The sequence below is a fragment of the Microtus oregoni genome, unplaced genomic scaffold (assembly GCF_018167655.1).
Source record: "Microtus oregoni isolate MIOR12 unplaced genomic scaffold, Mior012 000003F_ref0000135, whole genome shotgun sequence".
Taxonomy (NCBI): domain Eukaryota; kingdom Metazoa; phylum Chordata; class Mammalia; order Rodentia; family Cricetidae; genus Microtus; species Microtus oregoni.
The window spans coordinates 15,092,860-15,107,134 of NW_024543062.1; the positions used below are offsets into that span (position 1 = coordinate 15,092,860).

Sequence of the window (14,275 nt, forward strand, 5' to 3'; positions counted from 1 at the left end):
ACACTCCACCATCGTTGCCACCAGCCACAGTTTTCTGAGCTCCAAACGAACATGCAGTGGTAGGGACTAAGAGCACATACACACACACCTTGTCTTGTGCAAGTCTGAGGACACACACAGGAATTGTAGTTACATGTCCAAGGGAGGGTAGGACTCTGTGTGTTTGACTCAGTCTGTCCAGAGATGGACACCGAAAGCTGCTGGTGACATAGTGACATTACACACAGTCTTTTGGGAATGGTGGTGCACATCTGTAATTACAGCAGCCAGGATATAGGAGGATCATGAGTTTGAGGCCAGCTTGGGATACATGATGAGACTGTCTCAAAGGGGGAGAGGGAAGGATGGGCCATTGAGATGACTCATCTGAGAAAGGCACTTGACATACAAGTCACAGCCTGGTCCCTGAAACACACATAGTGAAAGGAGCCTGCTCTCATAAGCCTTCATTTAACCTCTACACGCACACTGATATTGGCACCCCCACCTAAAAACAACCAAAATTTAGACAAACAAAAAACAATTAAAAGGTAGTTCAGCTGGGACTATATATAGCTCAGTGGTGGGTGGGACACTTGCCTCCTATGTTTTTTTTTTTTTAAGATTTATTTATTATGTACACAGCGTTCTGTCTGCATGTATCCCTGCACGCCAGAAGAGGGCACCAGATCTCATTACAGGTGTCTGTGAGCCACCACATAGCTGCTGGGAAAGGAACTCAGGAACTCTGGAAGAGCAGCCATTGCTCTTAACCTCTGAGCCATCTCTCCAGCCCCTGCCTCACTTGCTTTAAATCCCCAAGACTGGATGTAGCAGTGCACATCTGTAACCCCAGCACTTGGGAAGTAGAGGCAGGAAGGTTAGTTCAAAGTAATCCCTGACTATACAGCAAATTGGAGGCTAGAGAGGGCTATGAGAAATCTTGCCTCAAAATAGTAATTTCAACATTTCTCTTTCATTAGGCAATGTGTACTTTTTAGAAAGTAAGACCATTGACAGTTAGTGTCTCACAAATGTAAAACACAGAAACTGTAAAACACTTAGAGATCACAGCCAGTCCACTCAGCACTGGATTGGAGTCCTGTGATAGAGTATTAGCCTATTTCAGTGGTTCTCAACCTTCCTAATGTTTGGACCTTTAATACAGTTCTTCATGTTACAGTGATTCCCCCCAAAGACAAAATTACTTTTGTTGCTACTTCCTAACTGCAATTTTGCTACTGTTAGGAACTGTAATGTAAATAGCTGCTGTGGAAGGGTCGTGACCCATAGGCTGAGAAACACTGGCCTAGCCCAACCAAGCCTGTAGCTTTAGCAGAAGAGGAGCACCATTGTGAAAGATGCCCAAGACAAAGCAGAGCACGTACACGGTGCACCTAGGCCAGACATGCAGAACTGGTCAAACTGATCTGTGTTCATCCATGCTGTGGGTCACTAGTTAACGGCTATATAAAAGAAAAAAATGAATGAAGCAGAATTAAAGTACAATTTCATCTTTTACCTCCAAGACAGGGTTTCTCTGTGCAGTGTTAGCTGCCCTCAAACTCACTCTGTAGACCAGGCTGGCCTCGAACTCAGAGATCCATCTGCTTCTGCCTCCCAAGAGCTGGGAGCTAATTTCCCACCACTGACCAGCTAATTTCATCTCTTTTGAAAGCAGGTTTATTATTACATTTATTTAAATATGTGTGTTGTATGCTACTGTATGCTTGCAGAGGTCTGAGAACCACTTTCAGGAGTTGGTTCTCTTTCCACTCCTGAGTCCTGAAGATCGGACTCAGGTCCTCAGGCTTGGTTGCTAAGACTTCTACCTGCCAAGCCTCTTGCTGGTCCCTTGTCTTTTGAGAAAACATTTGAAAGGTAACAGCAAAATATCAGTGAGTTATTCTTCACTGGTCAGAAAGCATGGGGAAGGGACTGAGACATGCCAGGGTTGGGAAAAAAGCAAAGTGTTACCCACAAACTGGCTACTGGTTTACTGGCCTAGGCTGCCTCTAGGATTCTGCTACTAGCACCCTTTCCTAGAAATCTGAAGGCCCATTTTCTGCACCTGGAGGACTGCCATCAGGACCTGGTCATCTCCACATACCCTTACTTGGTACAACCTCCTATGTTACAAAACTTCTGGGAAGACATAACACACACATCTATTCACCCCAGATACAGAACCCACAACAGACCAAATTTTATGAATACTACCAAAAGTCAGACTTAGTGAACCACTGAGTTTTATTGGCTCCAAAGCTACAGAGAAACCCTGTCTCGAAAAAACAAAAAACAAAACCCCCTGAAGTCTATAAAATTGTTTAGAAGCTGGAGAGATGGCTCGGCGGTTAAGAGTACGGCCTGTTCCTCCAGAGGTCCTCAGTTCAATTCCCAGCAACCACACAGTGCCTCACAGCCATGTGTAAGATCTGGTACCCTCTTCTAGCCTGCAGGATACATACAGACAGAACACTGTACATGTAATAAATAAATCTTAAAAAAACAAAACAAAGAAACCCCGTTTCTTAAATACCCAACTTTTCAACTTCTCCTCAGCGACTTTGATTCAGCCACCTCTATCGGCTGTACACTAACTGATTAATATAAAGCCATCTATTCAGGGATGCTTTTACAAAATGGGAGAGCACTATCTCCACACATAAAAACTGAATAGCATATGCCTTTAAAGTCAGAACTCACAGGCAGACTTGTTGAAGCCAGCCTGGAGTTCCAGGACAGTCAGGACTACAGAGAAAAGCAAAAAAAAAAAAACAAAAAAGAACTGGATAAAATAAGGAGATCTCTGCTATTTGGCAGATCAAACCTCAAATCCTAAAAAAAAAAAAAAGGAAAAAGCCGTTCACTACTTACTCCTACAGCAAATACGAGATGACTCAGAAAACTAGGCAAAGCAGAAGCAATATATATTTTCAAGTTCTTTCAATAAATGATGTAAATCTTCTACACTCTGGTTAAACACACATGAAGTAGTTCTCAAGTTTAACTGTTACAAAAATCAGAGTCATAAGGTATTTGCATTCTACATCAGGTTTACATACAGCATATTAATTTAAGAGATCTAAATGAAGTTTTATCCCAGTCAGGGGAGAGGGTCTTCACCTGATTTTAGCATAGCATATACATAGCATCTTAAAATTAGTAAAAGCTGGTGCACAGCACAACTTCCTTTCAGCCTCATTACTCAACCTTCTTTGGAGATAAAGTAGTCCACACTTTTAAGAACTTTGGTAGTAGAGCTGGGCAGTGGTGGCCTTTAATCCCAGCACTTCGGAGGCAGAGGCAGGCTGATCTCTCTGAGTTCAAGGTCAACCTAGTCTACAAAGTGAGTTAGTTACAGGACAGTCCAGAATGTTCAGAGAAACCTTGGGGGGTGGGGGGAAATCAAAATAACTTTGGTAGATTGAACTAGCAAGAGCCCACACAAGGATTCCTTTAAATACATGTTACCACACCATAGTTCTGACAGGATCACACCTAACAAACAGGCTCAAATGACATTTTCACATCAGATGCCCAGGCAAATCTACAGCAGTAATCTAGCTTTTCCTTTCCTGTGCTGCCTATAAACAATCTCTGGGAATCAGATGCTGGGCCACAGCCTACCTACCATGAACACTTCTTTTGAGACAGGTCTCTCTATGCAGTTCTGGAACTTGCTTGGTAGACTAGGTTGGCCTTGAACTCAGATCCTCCTGCCTCTGCCTCCTGAATGCTGGCTGAGACCACCACTCAAAAGCCGAGAACATTTTAGAGAACCAACATTAGACAGGGAAACCAAGAAACATACATGTCAGAAAATCCTCAAGCTTCCTTCCATCAAAGGCAGTTCTAACTTCTGAAGGTCTAGGTTACAGACACTTCGACTATAGCCCTTACACTAAAACATCTGATTCACACATACAACTTTAAACAAGTTATTCTTTTAGGTGAAACTACCTAGCAAAATGCAGGTAGGGCAGATATCCTAGCTGAACCGCAGTATTTACACCTGTAAGACAAGCGTCAGGTCACGACTTGATCCAAATGTCTGTGAAGGTAGGCACAGGAAAACATATCTGAATGAACCTCAGAAGTACTAAGCAAAGGCATTTTTAACTGTAGTATGGCACAAGCTTCCTTACGTTAGCTTTAAAATGCTTATAAACAAGGGATGATTCACTTGTTTAGATTATTTGAAATACAACTTTATTCTGATTCTAAACAAAAAGAATGGGAATGACAGGAACAAGATTTTACCACTGACTTAATAGTGCGATGTGACTGTAGCAGTCTTATTTTTGAAATTTAGGAAACAACTGTGTTCCAAACAGCTAAATATGCAAGTCCAAAAAAAATGAAGGTATGTTAAAAAAAAAAGTATGTTTTAACTGCCACATTCACTCCGAAGCCCATTCATCTCCTTCAGCATCCAATGAAGTACACGATCTGCTTAGCTAAATAAGGTGGCACACACGCTGCACCGCTGACATCACAGGACAGTTGCCTATAAAACTAGACTTCTGACACAGGGCTCCAGCTTCACTTTCTCACAGGTCATCATCTTCATCCGGGAGGGCAGTCGTTTGAGCAACCTGGAACAAGAAACAAAAAGGAAACACGTAAGATCAAAACTGCCATGACCAAGTCAAACATAAGCACTAAGGACAAATGGGGCCGGAAGATGGCTCCACAGTCAAGAGCACCGCCAGCTCTTGATTCCAAGTATCTACATGGCTGGGAGGATCCAATGTCAGCTTCTGACCTCTGCAGGCATCAGGCAAAGCACAAACACATACCCATACACACCAGAAAGAAAATTAATAAGGACAAATACCTCTAAATCATGCTCGTACTGTGCTGCCAAAGCTGGGTCCATGACCACCTCAGGTGGGGCAAGCGCAGGCATGGCAACAAACTCCAAATTAGGGTCTCCAATGAGCTTTCTGGCAAGCCAGAGGAAAGGCTTTTCAAAGTTGTAGTTACTTTTGGCAGAAATGTCATAGTACTGTTTATAACAAAAGGAAATTTATGTTTAAAAACTTCTGTTAGTGATCACCATTCCAAGACACTTTAAACTCAAAGACATTTTGTAATTCACATAAAACACACACTGGTCCTACGTGACACACGTGTGCCTTACATATATATATTCTCTAAGAATGATTCAATATCCCTGAATCAAAGGCATGGTGGTGCATGCCTTTAAATCCCAGTACTCAGGAGGCAGAGGTAGGCAGATCTCTGAGTTTGAGGCTAGCCTAGTTACTGAGCGAGTTCCAGAACAGGCTCCAAAGCTACAGAGAAACCCTGTCTCGAAAAACAAAAAAGAAAAAAGATTCAATAAATTATGAACATACCTGAAGGTTCTTCTTTCGGTGGAAGACAATAGATTTAGCCTTCACTTTTCTGTCCTTAATATCCACTTTGTTGCCACACAATACAATGGGGATGTTTTCACACACACGTACCAGATCTCTATGCCAGTTAGGTACATTCTTGTAAGTAACTCTTGATGTTACATCGAACATTATAATGGCACACTGGGCTGAAAGACATTCAAGGGATTGAAATGTTTTAGTCTACTGGGGTTCATCATCTTAGCCCTGACTCTCACAATCAAACCACTCTTTCGGAAGGTCTCCCCCTCAATACTAAAAAAAGTTAGATGCAATCCAAGGCACCGATTCCAATTTCTCTTCATATGAAAGTTCAAATGTCAAGACCTACTACTCCAACTACCTTCTCCTTTCTCTCCCTCTGGACACCTAATCATCACCCCCGCCCTCCAAGTTTGTCTAAAGTAAAATAGTACATCATCATTCTAGAAGACATACCTCCTTTATAGCGAGCAAAACACTCTGCCACCTAGAAATGGAATCTTTAAACGGTGAAGTGATTTATGCCTTTAAGAAAATCTGAGGCCAGAGCTCTCTATTGCCTGACCTACAGGGATGCTGAGGATACAGTTAAAGAAGCAGCAAAAAAGCCAGGTAGCAGTGGTATAGGCCTTTAATTCCAGCAGACAGGTGGAGCTCTGTGAGTCTGAGTCCAGACTGATCTACAGAGTGAGTTCCAGCACAGACTCCAAAGCTACAGAGAGAAATCCTGTCACAAGAAACTAAAGAAAGAGGCAGCAAAAGCATGGTCCAGTTTTTTGGCTAGAAAAAGTTTGAACTCAAAAGAATAAAAGTTTCAATTCAAGGATAAACACCCTTGTATCTTTACATGCTAAAACACAGCAAGAAACCAAAGAACTTCCAAATTTTTTTTCCCAACGGGCTATTAAGTCCACAAGAATACTTCTTTCATTCATTTCTCTTTAACCACCTGACACCCTCCCTTTCCTTAAAATTTTCCAATCACTTTCAAGGAGAAAAGTAAAAGCACAATTTACACGATGTAGCTTGTCGCTCACGTGTTAGAGAGGGCCTGGCTCCTGGGGCTGGAGGTTGGGTTTTACTAACTAGCCCAAGTGCTAGTATTCCGGGCGGGAATACTCAAGGGTAACCACTGAACATATACCCTAAAACGCGTTTCGAAACCAGCAAGTGATCCCACAGCTTCCCCGCCTCCTATTCAACGGTAAGGACACACAGTCTGCTCTAAAGCATGCCTAGCATGACACAGCATGTGATCGAATGACACCACGGACGGCTCGTCTAAAAACCCTCTCCTAGCCACGCAAACGAGGTCGCCTCCGTCTCGCCATCTCCCTCCCTCCTTAGTCACCGGGCAACGGCTGGCTCCCGGGCTCACCCCAGGCACATGTCCGAGGGCCAGGCCCACTTCCGCAGGCCCTCACCTTGGATGTAGTAGCCATCGCGCAGGCCCCCGAACTTCTCCTGGCCGGCTGTGTCCCACACGTTGAACTTGATGGGTCCTCTGTTGGTATGGAAGACGAGCGGGTGCACCTCCACGCCCAGGGTGGCTGCGGGAACGGGACGGCAGGGTCAGCCACGCACGGCCGCCGACTTCCCCGCCCGCAGCCGCGCGGCCCCGCCGCACCTACCTACATACTTCTTCTCGAACTCGCCCGTCAAGTGGCGCTTCACGAACGTCGTCTTCCCGGTGCCGCCGTCGCCCACCAGGACGAGCTAAGGAGGAGGCAGCGTGAGCGGCCCGCTTCCCTCTCGCCATGCCGTCCTCCCGACCTCCCCTCTCGCCCGCCCGCCCGCCCGACGGCCCCGGTCGCCCGCGCACGCACCTTGAACTGGACCTGCGGCTCTCCCTGGGCGGCCATCGCGGCGATCCTGCGGGAGAGAGCGGCTACGGCACGTGCGCCCCACAAAGGCCGCGGCCGGGAAGAGCGCGCGGGAAGGCGGGGACGCGGCGTGAGACGGTGGGGGGGGGGGAGGGAAGGGAAGCTGGCGGAAAAACCGGGGCGCTGCCCGTTCACTCTCCTCGCCGCCGCCGCCCCTCGCCCACCCGAAGGGACCCCCCACCCCCGCCGCCGCCCTCGCCGGGCCCAATCCTCCCGGCCCCACCGCTACCTTCCGAAAGATTCTCCGCGCTTGTCCGACTGAAGCTGGAAAGATGGCGGAAGCGCGATTCAAATGCCGGAGACGCAGCGGACGCCGGCGCGCAGAGGGGGCGGAGCCTAAAGGGGCGGAGCAACGGTGCCGCGCCCAACCACGCGGCTCACGTGCACGCGCACGCCGGCACGGCCCGTCCTACTCGTCTGGTCGGTCTGAGCGCAGAAGGCGGGAGAGGCGAGGCGGGTCACGTGGTGCGGGCGGACAGGAACGCGCACGCACGACGAGCGGGAGGTCCTCCTGAGCCGGCTCGGAGCGCGGGCTCCCGCGCGCATGCGCTCACTGCGGGAGGCCGTGCGTCACGTGGGCGGCGGCCTAGCCCTGGCCTCGTGGGCGGGAAAGGCGGGTGCGGCCTCCGGGACGCTTGCGGCTGGTCAGCGGGCACCGCCCGACCTTCGTCCCCGCGTCCTGTCTCCACAGACACGCTGGACCTCGCGGGCGGAGGATCGCTGGGGGCTAGCGGCCGGCCTCCGCAGAATGAATGAAGGAGTGAATGAATGAGGGCGCGCGTGCCCGCGACCCGGCTTGCGTCAGCTTGCTGAGGCGGCCACGCGTGCGAGGGCTGGACGCGGCCTGGCTGTACACGCGTGGGGTCTTGTAGGCCCTAGCTGTGGCACAGACTCTGAGGATGGGGCGGGATGCAGTTGGGGGCGTCCATACGTACTGCACCCTGGGACCCCTCCTCTATTACATGGCCGAAGTGGATAATGCATTTCTCATATAAGCACCAAGTGACCGGGAGGAGGAATCGTCATAAGCCTGGGAAAACAACAGTTAGATTGGGCCTGCTGGGACCCAAGTTCCACTCCCCAAAACAGCAGCAAGTACAGATGCTGCTGGGAAAACGGAAAGTGTATCTCTGATGACCTTAGCTGTGGCCCTGCAGTTATTTTCTACTTTGCAGTTTAAAAGGAGCCAGCACAGGCCTTAGGAAAATGCAGGTGAAAGGGTAAAATATGTAGATCTCACCCGTTTCATTATGGTTAGGTAGAACCCTGTTTGGGATAGAAGAAGGGAAAGTGGTTGTGTGTAGTACAAAAAAAAAAAAAATTACATAAGCTTAACATGGTGTGTATGTAATGGGATGTTAGTTACATATTTATATAAATACAAGATTACTATATTCTTGGGTTTGTGAATCTTAAATTGGCTACACGGGGCTATGTCATTAGCTGTTTGAATAGAAGGTAGAAAAGGATGTGATGAACAGGGCAGTGATGGCTCACGCCTTTAATCACAGCATCTGGAGGCAGAGGCAGGCTTGGTCTACACAGCGAGTTCTAGGACAGCCAAGGCACAGAGAAACCCTGTCTCAAACCCCGCCCTCCCCCCAAAAAAGGAAGAAAGGAATGTGATCAAATTGAGAGTTGAGGAAGAAACTATCAACCTACCTAGTTGCAGTTCTTGCTTTAAAGTTGATAAAAGCAGCAGCGTGTGCAGGGTAATGAGATCACCAGTGACAGCCCCCCACCCCCTCACCCCCGCCTGGAGAACTCACCGGGAAGTTTCCTAGCATCCAGCCTCCTGAATGGCATCATCAAGCGGGCTGGACTGTGTTTCTACCTGACCCAAACTTAGAATTTAAAGAGCCTTCTCGGAGAAAGCAGAAGAAAGCAAGAAAATACACCTGAGCGCATATAGCGGATGCTTCCCTGCCTGCCCACTACTCCCTGGTTCCAGAGACACCTGTCTCGACCATCCAACGTGAACTGCAAACCCAGACTTAGCCTGTACTTTAAAACTTGATAGTTGTTTAACATGTGTGAGAACTGGGGTTGGGGTGGGGTGCAACTATAGTCGTGATAATTTGTACAGCCTTGGGGAAAAGCTGTGTTTGTATAAAGGATTGTAGCATGTGATGGTCAGTCTACAGTACTTAGGTTGCCTATCTGACACACCTCTAGGGGTGTCTCTTGTACTTACAGAGAGGTTTAACTGAACATAGGCTGTACCCTCAATTGAATGAAAAGGAGAAAGGGAGTTGAGCACCATCATCCATCTCTCTCTGCCTCCTGACTGGATGCGGACTAACCAAACTGTTTCCAACCTGTGTGCTTCCTGGCTTCACCTGTACTGGATCCCAGCACACCTCAGACCTGAGCTAGCCCCTAGTGTTGTCTTCAAAAATTCTTTTGATAATCTTTGTTGAGTGAACTCCAAACCGGCCCTCTCTGAGGGCAGGCACACACTAAAAGCTTGCTGGCTGAGAGGATGCTCTTTAGTGGGGCTGCCTCAAAGCAAGCAAACAAAAACCAGACTAGAAGCGAACTAGGTAAGTGAGTAAGCACGGGTGGCTGTCTTCGTCCAAGACGGTTTTACTTATGTGGGTTCATCCAATGGCATGTTGAAAGTATTAGGGGACATTGAATCCTTACTGAATGAGCATGCTGAGGGCGGGTGTCTCTTGTTTCTATGCCCTAAACAATACAGCTACTATGCAACTACTCACATACTGTGTAGATTGTGTGAGGTATAATAAGTAACCTGAGGGTTTAAAGTACTCAGGATATGCATAGGTTTTATGCAAATGTGACTTCGTTTTTATTTAAGAGACTTGACCATCTGCTGATCTGATCTGGATACTGGCAGGATTGCAGGTGCTTCCAGGACCCAATCCCATGAGTACAGATAGTTGTCCAAAGGATGATGACTGCTCAATTGGAAAGGAGGAAGGAGGTAGCTGGGCAGGGCGATGACTCCAGACTATCCCTGAGATAGCAAGGGACTAACAGGACCCCAAAAGGGGAGGGAGGGTGCCAAGGAGACCTGTGAAGGAAAAGATTCCAGGGAGAGGGCATGGCATATGAAGGCCACTTGCACCTGAGCCGAGGAGCTAGGGGGATGGATGAAGAGGTGGGCCAGAGAGGCTAATAGACATAAGCTCTTTGTTCGTTTTTGGGATTAAACACAGAACCTCAAGCAAGCCAAGTTGACTCATGTTTTAACTTTTCTGTGTCTATAGATGACTGTAGTATGTAAAATTACCTGGCGTGAGTGAGAAGGAAACACGGAACACAAACAAACCCGCTTAGGAGTTTATTAGAGGGAGTGCGTACAGGCCTGGGAATTGGTGTGCAGAGAGAGAGAGAGAGAGAGAGAAATGGCACATCCAGTTTTTAAAAGCTTCCTAGCACATGTGCACAGGGGGTTGGCGTGACTATGTTATACACTGATTACGCAGATGGGCAACTCACGCATGTGTGCAAGGGTTTTAGTTGAGTCACACGTGGAGGTAACCACGCATGCATGCACGCACGTGGATTATGCGGGGTCCAAGGGTCCGTCCGCATGTGCCTGCCTTTAGAATCCGGAAGTGCAGCCTTATCTGTGGCTGAATAATTACATTCCACTCTTTTGTTTATTATTGGGGGGGGGTTGAGGGATCTTAATGGATGGGAATGGAGCGTTGTAAGGTCTCTCGCGACTGCTTCACACTGACTTTGTGGGCATCGAGGAGTTGAGATGCTTGACCACGTCCTGGGGTGGCTGATTACTGTTGTATTTTCTGGGCTCTGAGGAACTGGCTGGCTGGCAGCTTGGACTTCGCAAGATGCCTGAAAGGCAGAAAATTATGTCTGGAAAAAATTTGAGATCCCAGTGATTAATAATTACAGTATCTTCTTCTTCTTCTTCTTCTTCTTCTTCTTCTTCTTCTTCTTCTTCTTCTTCTCTTCTTCTTCTTCTCCTTCTCCTTCTCCTTCTCCTCCTCCTCCTCCTCCTCCTCCTCTTCTTCCTCCTCTTCTCCTCTTCCTCCTCCTCCTCCTCCTCCTCCTCCTCCTCCTCCTCCTTCTCCTTCTTTCTCTTCTGCTTCTTCTTCTTTTTTGTAGTTTTTTTGAGACAGGGTTTCTCTGTAGCTTTGGAGCCTGTCCTGGAACTAGCTCTTGTAGACCAGGCTGGCCTCTAACTCACAGAGATCTGCCTGCCTCTGCCTCCTGAGTCCTGGGCTTAAAGGTGTGCACCACCACCACCCCACTGTAGTGTGTATTGTTTATCCCCCACCCCATTCCCATTTTACCAGTCTTTCCCCAAAAGTGACTATTGTCAAGATGTAGGGCCTTTGAAAAGTGATGAGGTCCCATGTGGAACCTCACAAATGGGGAAATGGGACTGGTGTCCTTATCAAAGTGTTCCCCGTGGTTGGGGGTATAGGTCAGTTGGTAGAGTGCTTATGTAGCATGCAAGAGGCCCTGGGTTTGATTCCTAGCACTGGATAAGAAGTTCAAAGTCATCTTTGACTACACAGGGAGTTTGAGGCCAACCTGGGTCAGAGACTGTCTCAAAAAAGAAAAAAGTGTCCTCCAAAGCTTGATATAGTGGTATAATCCAGCACCTTCAGGGCTGAAGCAGGATGATTAAGGCCAGCCTCAGCCACATAGTGAGTCCCTGAACTTCCTGAGGGTGTCCCCCAGGGAGATCCTTTGCTCCTTCCCCCCATCCCAGGACCCAGGAGAGGGAAGTGGCTTTCCCAGATCCCAGCACTAGAGGCCCTTTGTCTCAGACTTGCTGCCCATGGACTGTGGGGATGTCAGTCAGACCAAGTTGCCTTCCCAGGTCAGGAGTGATGGCTATCCCTCTAGACAGAGAGAATTTGAAGAGCAGCCTACTGATCGCCCACAATCATCCAGTTTCTGTGATACTTTGACACTGTGTCCCATCTCACTTTAGAAGAATCTAGTCTTAAGAAAAGAGAGAAAGGGGGCTGGAGAGATGGCTCAGCGGTTAAGAGCATTGCCTGCTCTTCCAAAGGTCCTGAGTTCAGTTCCCAGCAACCACATGGTGGCTCACAACCATCTGTAATGAGATCTGGTGCCCCCTTCTGGCCTTCAGGCATACATGCAGAAAGAATATTGTATACATAATAAATAGATAAATAAATAAAAATATTTAAAAAAAAAGAAAAGAGAGAAAATACCAGAAGAAACCCTAAAACTGTTTTTAGGACTTTTCACAGGTTGCAACAGACCTGGGATGCTCACAGAGATGTAAGGATGTGGGATGTGTTTGTGTAAATATAACATCCCATTATATGGCTTTCTAGCGTGCGCTCAACTGCGTATTTATTTCAAACATTGGCTTTTTTTAGTTTCAAAATGTGTGACACATTTTAAATGCTTGGTTTTAAAAGTGGCTTCTTATAAGCTGTGTCAACAGCCAATGTGTACTGCATAACTGTCCTATTTATAAGATAATTACAAGGTGACATTGGCTTAACAAAATACCACAAACTGAGTCCCTTAACAGGACAGAAATGGATCCCCTACCTGGCCCTGGTATTAAACCCAAGGCCTCAGGGTTGCCAGGCAAACACCTCTACTGAGTTACATTCTTCAGCCATCTTTTTACTTTTTACTTGGAGACAAATGTCTCACTAAATTGCCTGGACTATCCTTCAGTCTACTTTGCAGTCCAAGTTGGACTTGAACTCGGGGTCCTACTGCCTTGTCCTCCTGAGAACCTGGGGTAACACACCTGTACCATCAAGCTCTGCCAGGGATGTTTCTGGAAGTCTGAAACAAGAAGTGGGCAGGCCATGCTATCCCTGAAGGCGTCTGTCCCAGGGAGTCTGTACCATGTTGCCTCTTGAGCCTTGGAGTTGCTGGCATTTGTGACCACCTCTTGCTTTGTGGCATACAGCTGCAGTGACTTCGTTATCTCCTCCTGGTTGTATCATCTTCTCTCTGCATGTCTGTCTGTCTCTGAGGTTGAGCCCTGCCTGAGTCATGACTTCATCTCTTGTTAAGTTGAATTGTAAAAGGCCCTTTCTTCTAAGGTCCCATTCATAGGGAGAGTGGTTTAGAACCAAACATCTCTGGTTTTCTTGTTTGGTTTTTGGTTTTGGGCTTTTTGTTTTTTTTTTTCAAGACAGGCTTTCTTTGTGTAACAGCCTTAGACTGTCCTGGAATTCACTTTGGAGACCAGGTTGGCCTTGAACTCACAGCCGTCTGCCTCTGCCTCCTGAGCACTGGGATTAAAGGTATGAGGGACAGGACAGACCATTATACTACCTGGACACTATTAATATATTTCTCACTGAAACACTGAAGAAATTGATTTTTTCTTTCTTTTTTTTAAAAATTTTTATTGAGCTCTACATTTTTCTCTGCTCCCCTCCTTGCCTCTCCCCTCCCCCACTTCAACACTCCCCCAAGGTCCCCATGCTCCCAATTTACTCAGGAGATCTTGTCTTTTTCTACTTTCTACTTCCCATGTAGATTAGATCTATGTAAGTCTGTCTCTCTTAGTGTCCTCATTGTTGGCTAAGTTCTCTGGGCTTGTGGTATGTAGGCTGGTTTTCTTTGCTTTATGTTTAAAAACCACCTATGAGTGAGTACATGTGGTAATTGTCTTTCTGTGTCTGAGTTTCCTCACTCAAAATAATGTTTTCTAGATCCATTCATTTTTCTGCGAAATTCAAGATGTCATTTTTTTCTGCTGTAGTACTCCATTGTATAAATGTACCACATTTTCCTTATCCATTCTTCAGTCAAGGGGCATTAAGGTTGTTTCCAGGTTCTGGCTATGACAAACAAAGCTGCTATGAACATGGTTGAGCACATGTCCTTGTGGCACAATTGAGCATCCTTTGGATATATACCCAAAAGTGGTATTGCTGGGTCTTTAGGAAGGTTGTTTCCTAATTTTCTGAGAAATCACCATACTGATTGCACCAGCTTGCATTCCCACCAGCAACGCAGAAGTGTTCCCTTTCCCCCACAACCTCTCCAGCATAAGTTGTCATCAGTGTTTTTGACCTTGGC

At 46.9% G+C, this 14,275-nt stretch overlaps 1 protein-coding gene across 1 annotated transcript; it reads right to left on the bottom strand.

Annotated features, from left to right (window-relative positions):
* Positions 1–4,168: 4,168 nt before the first annotated feature.
* Positions 4,169–7,590, bottom strand: Ran (RAN, member RAS oncogene family). Its single transcript, XM_041649059.1, has 7 exons — positions 7,476–7,590; positions 7,190–7,235; positions 6,995–7,079; positions 6,788–6,913; positions 5,343–5,530; positions 4,820–4,990; positions 4,169–4,577 (listed from the first exon to the last, which is right to left on the bottom strand). The coding sequence occupies exons 2-7, from the start codon at positions 7,223–7,225 to the stop codon at positions 4,533–4,535; spliced, it is 651 nt and encodes a 216-aa protein (XP_041504993.1). The 5' UTR covers positions 7,226–7,235; positions 7,476–7,590; the 3' UTR covers positions 4,169–4,532.
* Between the last annotated feature and the right edge of the window lie 6,685 nt (positions 7,591–14,275).